General features: G+C 42.8%; 1 protein-coding gene and 1 non-coding gene across 2 annotated transcripts; both read right to left on the bottom strand.

Annotated features, from left to right (window-relative positions):
* Positions 1 to 602: 602 nt before the first annotated feature.
* On the bottom strand, positions 603 to 8,060 carry fbxw2 (F-box and WD repeat domain containing 2). The gene is made up of 8 exons (XM_062484769.1): positions 7,595 to 8,060; positions 6,315 to 6,601; positions 5,816 to 6,038; positions 5,278 to 5,472; positions 4,780 to 4,913; positions 4,491 to 4,577; positions 3,350 to 3,519; positions 603 to 3,082 (listed from the first exon to the last, which is right to left on the bottom strand). Exons 2-8 carry the CDS (start codon positions 6,579 to 6,581, stop codon positions 2,794 to 2,796), a joined length of 1,365 nt encoding a protein of 454 aa, XP_062340753.1. The 5' UTR covers positions 6,582 to 6,601; positions 7,595 to 8,060; the 3' UTR covers positions 603 to 2,793.
* LOC134039110 (small nucleolar RNA SNORA84) lies at positions 5,050 to 5,193 on the bottom strand. The gene has a single exon (XR_009932744.1). It is a non-coding gene; the product is annotated as a small nucleolar RNA SNORA84 (small nucleolar RNA).
* Positions 8,061 to 10,690: the final 2,630 nt, after the last annotated feature.

A 10,690-nucleotide genomic window follows, 5' to 3' on the forward strand; every position in this document is an offset into this window, starting at 1 on the left:
CAGGGACAGATTAAGCATTGCTCCCTCAAGATCTGCATCCATCAACACTGACTAGTCAACATTTGCAGCCAGTACATTGGTCCTTTTAGTCTGGGCTATGACAGCAGAGGTGTAAGTTCAGCTTCAGACAAAAAAACCCTAGTTGTTTTCCACACATGCACTGAGTGAGCTGATATTTTAAATCTGATCTGCTCTGATCTGCTCGTACAAGGTGGAAATGGCATTACTTTTGGCATTACTCACAACCTATGGTTGAACAATGTCAGTCTTTGTATCCAAATGTATAGTCTGTAGTTGTACCTTGCAAAGATGTAGAAAAGCTGTTTCAAGGAAAAGAATAAAACCAGTAATTGCCCAATACTGACGATAACAGTGAAGATCCTCCTACTCCTGTTATTCCATTAATAGCTAAATATAACATTCTGCAAATACTGATATCCAATGCCTACATTTTTGTGTCACTATTCACAAATCCACCACATCTTAAATGTCAAAAAAGGACTTACTGAAAATATGACCTCTCTCTCTGAAAACAATTCCAAGATGAAAAAGTGGCGTGGCTTTATGGTGAAGCTTTGGTCTCTAAACATAATGACTACAAATTCAGTTAGCTATGTCATTTATTTAGAAAGACTGCAACGTTATATACAACCAACATATCTGAAGTAAGCTTATTGTAAATGGATGCAAGTAATTTTAGAGCGTCTGTTACAGTGCAATATAGTTAGTGAGGCAGTGCATGTGCGTTGCTAGAGAAATGAAAACGCTATCTTACACCAACTTTCATCAATGGATCCGAAAGAAAGTTTTCCCGGACAATTTTCTCTTCTAAAGTACAAAAAGGCATTGACAATGACTGGAAGAAAATCTTGTTCACTTCAGTATATGGTTTGTGTCTCTTTGTAAGGGTTTGGTTTTAAATCATTCACATCTACCATGCACACTACTTTCACCTAGCTTCAACATGGGAAGACTGACCTGATGAAGGAAATGATGTCGTCCCTGACTGCTCAAACTTATCTATGACTTACGTACTTAAAATTACGTGTATTTCAGTGAGAACCACAATATGAAAATATACCATTATGAACTTATGTCTGATAATGGGCTAGACAATATAAACCAGGGATATACTCTGAGAATAATTCTGTTTTGTAAGAAAACATTAACGGGCAGCTCAGCATTTTCATCTTGGTAGATTTTGCAATTACTCGTTCGGTTGCACAAAGAGGCACGTTTTTGAGAATAACACAAGCAATGTGGAGAACCTTCCAACTTTGTTAGTGAATAGCACTGCAGCCTAAACATGACAATGAATTGACTGCTGATATTGGATGCTGTATAATAGAAAATTAGTCTTTTGAGCACAGTGCAGAAACATCTGCTGTTTTTAAAATAATAATAATATATAACACACATTTATCTTTTAGCAGTGCTTGCAATGTCAAAATCTTCAGTCTTATCAGTATTTTTGTTTTAAATGCAAGACAGTCATAACCATTTTTTCCACTGCAAGATGGTAAAATGCTAACCCGAGGCAAAAAAAATTCTCTCAAGTACCTGGCCTACAGTTGGAAACATGAAAGCAAGATGAAGATACATTGTCAAAATCTTGGGGGTGTCCCTTCAAGTGCTCAACTTTGTTTCTGCAATGAGACATGTCATATATCGTTGAGTTTTGGGTCAAAAAAAATTATATATTCTAAATCCTGTGCAAACCTCGAAATGTTTACAAAAATAAACCTGTAACTGCACTTGATCTAGAATATAATTCAATAAAGCAATTTACTAGAAACTTGATTCACAGGATATATAGTGGTAAGATACTAAATACATCTTACACCATAGGTTATAGTGTGGTAAGTATGGACAATCAAAAAATTAAATCGCAATACAGTCACCCTTATTGCAATATTCCTAGGAAATCATGAAACTATGGTTCTGTGTGTGTCCTTCTCTGGATGAATGATCAAAATCAACTAAAAAGGCACATCACCCACTTCTTAAATCGACTTCTTAAAACAAGAACCCCCAAGAAAAGCATTTACAATACTTACACAGGACCTTTAAACAATGCTTCACATGGCACAAAAAGGCCAATGCACTAAACCACTTTGAACATTTCAAAATGTAACTGCTATGGGGATGTAAGTGTAAAAACCTAGGACACACTGTGCCAAAAACGTCCTTAATGACGTACTTCCTTAACAAAGTACTACTTTGTTTTAAGGCATCTCTTTCCCACTTAGCTGCTTTAAGAACCCTGTTTAACGTAAAAAATAATCTGGTATATATATTATAACGGGCAACTTCTTAAACGGTACGTCATTTTACAGTCTCCACTTGTTGATAAGTCCTTGTCAGCCATGCAGTTTGAATGTGTTCCTTCATTTGGTAAATCTTCATTCCTCCAACGTCTTCAAGGTTGGTGGACCGATGGCTTGGTATGAACTTAACTGAAGTGCTTCTTAGTATAGCATTCCCCACTCCATTTCTCAGTGCATATGTAGCAGCGCCTTAATATGCCCCACGGTGGTGCCGTCCCCAACAGATTGCATTTCAACTCGGCTCTTTCCCCAAGCAAACTGCATGATTTGTGTATGAGAGCATGTGAAAAGATAAAATGGGGGCAGGGAAAAAATCATAATATATATATTCATATATATATATATAAAATACACTTTGGTCCATGCATTATGTAAATTGGCTTGTGGGTCTGTGAACTTGAAGCACCAGAGACATGGCGGTTTTTTAATCAACCTAGCAATATAGGTTTTGTGATATCTTTTCACGCTATCCATTTTCTTTCCACAGAACTAAGTGAATGCTATGGTCAGGCATACTCGTGGCAAACACAAGCCCAGAGTCATTAATGCCATCCAGCCCATTTAACCAAGTAGTCACTCCCGCCAGGAAGCTGGAGCCTCGTTTGGACTTCCTGTAGGCAGGCAGAGGCCACCGGCCTGAGATAGTTTCTGTCCTGAGGTCCATGACATACAAGAAGCTATTGTCGAAAAGCAGGGCAAACACCTCGCCAAAGCTGAGCAGAGAGAGGCTGGCGGGGTCCTGTGTTTTGATAACCCTGGAGAATGGAGGCAAAAAAAGAAATAAATTGGCATTTATGCATGGCTTTCTTACTAATATAACAAGAGTAGGAAGATGAATGTTCAACACTCGGAAAAAACAAAAAGCCCCTTAAATTTAAATACTTTGAGTGACACTTCATTATCCCCCTAAACTACAACTACATTTCCCTTCATTGGTTTATCAAATGATCCATGTCTATGAATGATCAAATGATCTACGTGGTTGCTGTAGCTTATGATACCACCAGCAACGGCTTATTTACCTGAGGACATCGAAGCTGGCAAAGTCCCACTGGTACAAGCCCAAGTCAGAGCTGCAGACGATGTAGCGCCCGTCAAATTGCAGGCGTGGCTGTAAACACACGCTGCGGTCCTCTGACACAGTCAAGGTCTTTAAGCACTTGCAGTTGATCTCTCTCCCCAAAGGCCAAATCTAAAGGCAGAGACACAGGTTTGTGGGGAAAACTGTGCCAAGAAGGACACCTTGTGGACAACTCGTATTACACAAGACAAAGCAGGGCTCTCCTTTTCTCTACTAAAAGCCGAAATACTTAACGCTGAGTAATGCTGTGGAAGAAATTGGGATTTCCTGTGTCCTTACATTTTTCACTAATAAATATAACTTCCACTTATCAATAGAACTAGTCATTGGATACTGGTAAGTATGTTCTCATGTGCGTTTGCTATTGATAAGAGTAGATTGTGTCTGTGTCAAGTTGAATAGATGTTCGGGGTCAGGAGAAAGTACTGTGTAAACGTCTTGTGATTATTCCACCTATGAGCTCTCTGCCCTGAGAGCGACCATGGGCTGGGAGCTGTGAATCTGTGACTGTTGTAACACCATAACTGCCTGACTGTCACTATCTAGGTTTACATTTTTGTGCCCTATAAAAGATGGTCCTGGGAGAGACATGATTGAGACCTAAGCCTGGTGTGGTGTTGTCATTTATTGTCAGAGGTCTGGTTCTCTCTCCCAATCTGCAGATTGATAATACTTGTACAAATCCAGAACTCAACTGAAATTAATCACTCCGTTAATGGAGACGGACCAAACACTTCCATCAGTGCATAAGCAGAATACGTATCCATGCTCCAACACACCTGATTCAAATGAATGGTCATTACCCAGCTTCTACAGAGCTTGATAACAACCCATTCATTTGGAACAGGTGTGCTGGAGCAAGGAAACATCTAAATCACGCAGGACAGCGGCTCTCAAGGACCAGGGTTGTCCACCCCTGATGTAGAGGTAAGATACGCTGTGGAGTATGTGAACAATATCGCATGTGTAGCGTTTGCGTATGTACATGTATGAAACTGGAGTCTACCGAGGCCTTAACTGGTACAGGCACCCATAATACACATTATGCATGAAGGAGAAAATATATAATTTTTTTAATTTACCTTGACTTCATACTTATCAGCACTCAACAGGATATAATCCCCAGGACTATGCATCATCGATTCTACTTCACACTTCTGCAGTAACACCTGCAAAAGGACATCAAAGGTCAACGGCTCTAAAAGACTTCCACTTGATGTTTTTCTTTTCAGCAAGTAGTACAGAGTTTGAATATTCCTGATCCAACATTTCCTGAGAAGTTCATGGGGAAGCAAGGACCTAATATTTTAGATACAGCATCCACTCAATAAGTGGTCCGTGACATGGCAAGGTTCTGAGGAGTTCCTTTACCTTGGTGACCCACTCCGTGTGTCCAGTCAGCGTGTTGAGGCAGGCGCCAGCAGACAGCGCCCACACCTTCACAGTGAAGTCTGCAGAACCACTCACCAGTGTGTCCAGGTCGTCATTGTAGTCCACGCTGAACACTGCCAGGACCAGAGGGCACATCGCTTGTTAGTGTGGAAACTCTTGGGTGTGCAAATTAGTGATCTGCATCACAGGTCAAATACAGGTTAGACCACACGCAGGAATGACAAAATCCTAATATTCTTAGTAGAAATGGAATGTCTCTGCAACCGGGCTATGGAAGCTGCTTTGGGATATCAGCTCCCATGCATAAAATCACAGAGGGTTATTATGATGTGCGCCTGTCAATCATAACCTATAGATCAGCACGGAAGCAGCTGTCTCTAGGAACCACCAGGCAACGTGGAGGTTTGCAGTCCCTTCTCTCTGACATGATCCTCCCCTTCCTTGATGTCTCCGAGTACCGTCGTGCAGTGTACCCACCTGCCCCCGTGTGACCACGGAATTGCTGGATTTTGGCCCCAGTACTCCACTCCCAGCAAGCGATGGTGTTATCAAAGGACCCAGTCACAAGCTTCTGCTCATCAAACTTCACCGCAGCACAGGTGTGGGTCTGAATGCCGTAGATGCACTGGCCTGTGCGGACATCCCATAATTTGGCTGAAAGGTCATCGGAGCCTACGACACAATAGATTTTATTTCAATTTGTTGAAAGACTTACCAGATGTATCCAGTCAATAGCATTGCACATGGTTTTAAATTAAACACAGAAACTAGCCCCACAGGGACCTGTGGCAAGGGAAAATGACCCAAAGGAAGTATTTAGAGCTACAAACAACAAGATCAGGTGACAATTACAGAATGCTGTCCCTTCACATATTACTAAAATGTATCAATCCAGGAGTTCAGAATTCCACCTGTCGCACAACTTTGGCATAAGTAACACATGGATGAGAGAAGCATGTACCAACAATTATTTGAGCAAAATTGAGCAGATTCAAAGCTCGAGTCTAGGATATACCTGTGCAGAGAAGGCCGTCTTTGTAGTAGAGCGCGTAGACCCGGGCGCTGTGGCCGATGAGCGAGGATGTTTCAAAGGCCTCCTGGTCCTTTAGTTGATTCATGCGCAGCTTTGCCTTGAGGTAGACACATTTCCAGTGGGACGCATCCTGGATGGATTCGTCAATCCGCCAGCCTAGGTCCTTGCACACACCCTGCCACACTTCCGTACAGGCGGTGATTACCTGCAGGGAAGACCCACAGGAAACATGTAAGGGGCCAGACTCCTACACTAGCTTAACAACGGAAGCAGAGCTCTTCCTCAAATCACGTAGGAGCAATACCAGCAAGTGTCTTTCTGCGTTGCTGTTCCGGCCAGGTGTGAGGCTTATTCTCTGTATAGGCCTTAAGATTAGCAAAACAGAAAACTAAAAGGCCACTAATAATGATGCAGGGACAACTTTCTATGCAACCATGTTCTGTTTGAAAAGATGACTCCTGTCTGTAAATGAGCCCCTCACCTTATTCCACTGCTTGCACACCAGGCAGCAGGTGAGCAGGGTCTGTGGGTCTAACCAGCGCAGCAGGTAGAAAGTGAGTTCAAGGGGCAGCAGGCGCAGGAAGTCACGCTTAAGCAGCGCCTCCAGCCCATTGGACAGGTGACGGAGCTGGACGGCACCGCTCAGTGAGATGAGGTGGTCCAGGGATTGGTTGCGCTGCTGGTCACTCAGCGCAAGGAAAGAGGTGGAGACGGACTCCAGCCACCCCTCGAAGGCCGCCTTCTCCATGGGCACATGAGAGCGTCGACCTGTGGAACATTAAGAACAACTATTAGAATTACCCATTAAATAAGTTACATATTCTGTACATAATGTCACAACTAGTAACCAGTGTTGTTGCTGCTACTACTACAACACAAACGAATTCCTAAATGAATGGCTAGCATATTGCATAAAAAGATGCAGAGGGAATAGTCATCAGTCACAGACAATTAGTCCAATGTAGTAGTTTGGACAATTATTTGATCTGAACGGTGAGCTAGCAAGATGTCTATAATTTTGCTTGGATCGTTAGCAAGCTAGAATAGCCAGCTTGCAACAATCAGCAAGTATAGCAAAGGAAATATTGACACGTCATAGCTAGTGCTAGACTAACTCTCTGAGCTAGGTTAGTTATGGTCATGTTGGCTTGGAAAGTGAACAATTATTGCACAAATAAGGCTAGCCTATGTTGCATAATTGCTGTCCCATTAACGTTAGTTAACGTCCACAGAAATAACAGCTAGCTATCAAGCTAGCTAATCACTAACTTGGTAGCTAACGTTAGCTAATGAAACTCGGATTCATTAGATAGAAAACATACACGTTACTGTACTAGTACTAGAATTACTCATGTTGACTACGGTAGCTTCTAGCTAGTTATTTTGATAGTTGAGTATTAGTTTACCAGTACTCAAAATACGTCCGAAAGAGCTAACGTCGTTGGTCAACACATTAGCTAGTCTAGCCACCATAGCTACAAGTGGCTACAAGCACATATGTATTAACTGTCTATACTGTAGTAACATACGATTGTAAAAATATGACACTAAAGTAGTAAAATAGTAAACGTTGACCAGCGCTAGAAAGCTAAAAGAGCTAGCAAATACAACATATGAGCGAATGGCTAACGTGATCAGGTTGAGCCCTTTCTAAATTGTCTTACCTCTAACTATGTAAAGCTAGTCTAGCTAGCTAGTTCTATTGAGCCTAGAGTACCTAGTCTAGCTAGGCTAGTTATTTTTAATATTAATATTAATTACCATTTCCTGCAGAATCCAGTACCGATGACAGGTATTATGCTAACTAGCCCGACATCAGCTAGCTAGCCAGGCACGGTGGAAAGGAAAACCTAGCTCACCAACAACGCTACAGTAGCTCTAGCTAACTCAATCCAAGGCTCTGCAAAATCAAGACTAAATAAGTATACTTCTAGCACGCTAGCTAGCTAAGTACAACGTTTTGCGTTCAGAAGCCAGCGACCTGTCACTTGCGAGCGTTAGCTAGCAAGGGAGCTAGCTCCATGATCTAGCATTAGCTAGTCAGGCTAGCAACTGACTCAAAGCAAACGAAAGAGCTTCCAGCCACGTTAACTAGTTAGCTAGTTAAAAAGACGCAGGTGAGGGATTGGACTTCATCTTCCTCTTGTTTACGGCGGTTGGAATCCAATTTATTTGTGCATTACTGCCACCTTCTGCTCCGGAGTGTGGATTTAGGGTGACCGTTGGTCATACCCTATGGCAGGGGTACTCAATTAGAAACCCAAAAGGTCCACTAACCAAATGTCCATTCAGTCCAGGGTCCGGAACAATTATGGTTTATTTTTCTGGTCCTTACCTCAGAGTTCTGGGGGTATTTTGTTCAAAGTGTCCATGCTTTGTGTCATAGTGTCCATAGCCGCGGGAACATAGGATATTTTATCAGGGGGGTGCTGCTGGGGGGGGGGGGGGGGGGTTCTTAATGTTGCGGGGCGGTAGGGATGGACTGGGAGTAAAAATAGGTCATGCACATTCTGTTTGATGTGATGCTAGTTCGTGAGAACGCTAGGATACTTAATGCGAGCGCGCGTAGCACGCAAGACCATTTTTTTTGCCTTTATTTGAGCACAAAATAGTTTTTTGAGCTTTATGTAAAATGAACATAGCCGTTTTTCAATTGGTAAAACCTTGTCTAGTGAAGGTGATGTCTTTTTGTCTCAATGTTTCAGCCCCACCCTTGCGTTTCTTAGCCTGGTTTTCCATTGTTATTCTTCTCCCGGTGCTCCCGATGGCCAGTCCGCTACTGCGGGGCTGGGCTGTGCCGCGGTGGTGAATTTTAAAGTCATATCATTGGAAATTCTCGTGCTGTCAGGGGGTGCTACAGCACTCCTAGTTCCCACGGCAATGATAGTGACGTTTCACATTAGCTACCACGACAAGGGCAACCGTCTCATTAAACACATCGGTTTTGTGCGCCCCACCGGCAGCACAAATGCATACTTGTCTGAAATTAGGTATTTTTGGATTTGGATTTTCGCCGGGTTTAGAGCACGCCATGTTTTTCGCTAAGGAAGAAACAGGTACTGTTAGCAAATCGATTAGCCTGCGTTGTTGCGAATGACACACACAACCTGACCCACAGAGGTTGCAACCAACTTTCAGTGAGTGAGTTGTCATGGTGATTACAGTTATTAAAGCTCCTGATTGGACCTTTGTATTGGACAAGTAAGATAGAAACCACATTTAGTTGGAACAAAAAGATGTGCCGGTTAAAATGGAAACGTTCCGTCAAAATGAATTCATTCCATAATAATATATCGGTTATAGGTCCGGGTCCGGATAGGGAACCGCCTGGGTCCGGAACCGGACCGCGGTCCGCCAATTAGTGACCCCTGCCCTATGGTCATACCTGTCAACATTTGGGTGCCATAATCCGGGACACCTTTGAGGAGGGGGGATATGGGCAGTGGCGCCTTAATGCACGGGTTTACCTGGGCTTAAGCCCGGGGCCTCGACCAATCAGGGGCCTCTTAATAATAATACAAAATAATAATGATGATAAACGTCCGTATTCGCGGTGTCATTACTCTGCTCTACAGTGGCATCTGGTGTATGTGGAGGCAGGGGAGGCCCCCCCCCCCACTCCCCCTTATCTAAACAAAATGTAACAACATGTAACAAAAACTAGAGAGGGTACAATTTGTAGGGTGTGCTTGCTTGCGTCGGTTGCAGATGGGTCCATTTAATATGAAACAAGCTGAACCCTCTTTGAGACAAGCTATTCTAACAACGTTGTCACCGGCAGTATTTTTCAGATGGAATCGCGATTCAAACGGTACCATCTGCTAACTGAAAATATGCCCTCAAACGCGACTTTTTGGTCTCAGTCTAGAGCCCTGCGTGGAGAAGCTGAATTGTGCTACAAGCAAGCTACTGTAGCCTAGCTGCTGTTGCTAGCCAAACTTCACCGAGGGGATTGTTTGAATGCGCCAGAAATTAACGTTTCTTTTGACATAAAGTTTAGGCTGTGGCATTGAATACAGCGACGCACCACACAAGCTTGAGTTTAAATACATAATTTATTGTGACATTACTTACTGTACATGCAAGTCTTGAATTGTTTAAATGTATAATGCTGCTAGTACACCACGGCACGATACGATACTTGCTGTGCAACATTAATGCACGTTGTATCCATGCGTCGTTGCTAACGTGTGCTGACGTTGTGACGTAGGCTAGCACTGAGTTCCCTTCGTTGACACAAGACACTTTTTGCCACAAAAACTGAATTTCAGCCTAAACCGTGCAACGGAATGTAAATAACAACACAAGCAACTCGTGCGATTGTGCGATTAGCGTGTGGGGGGGCCTCAAAAAATGAAAAAAAAGTCCATAGCCCAGGGGCCTCAAGTGCTATTAAGACGCCCCTGGATATGGGTGGTGCTGGTGCTGGTGCTGGACAAGATGGCAGAGGCAGGCTAAATACACATTTAATAGCTTACATAATTATTTATATAAATAAAAAGAAACATGAATAAGTCACGTTATAAATACACGTATATAAATGTTTTTAGTTGAATGATAACTCAGGAAGTAATTAATTAGGGAGATATCATCATGATAGCTTGTGTAGCCTACTGTTGCAGCTCACCTCTCAAATCTTTTGCTGGTGTGATGGAAACAATTTTCTCAGCATTGATTACACAGGAGGAGCTTGTTAATGACCTCAAGGCAGTTGGGACCACAGTCACCAAGCAAACCATTGGCAACATACTACGCTGCAATGGATTCAAATCCTGCAGCCTCCGCAAGGTCCCTCTGCTCAAGAAAGCACATGGCAGGACTGTCTGAAGTTTACAAATGAACATCTAATGGTTTGAG

Source organism: Osmerus eperlanus, chromosome 18 (genome assembly GCF_963692335.1).
Source record: "Osmerus eperlanus chromosome 18, fOsmEpe2.1, whole genome shotgun sequence".
Classification (NCBI taxonomy): Eukaryota; Metazoa; Chordata; class Actinopteri; order Osmeriformes; family Osmeridae; genus Osmerus; species Osmerus eperlanus.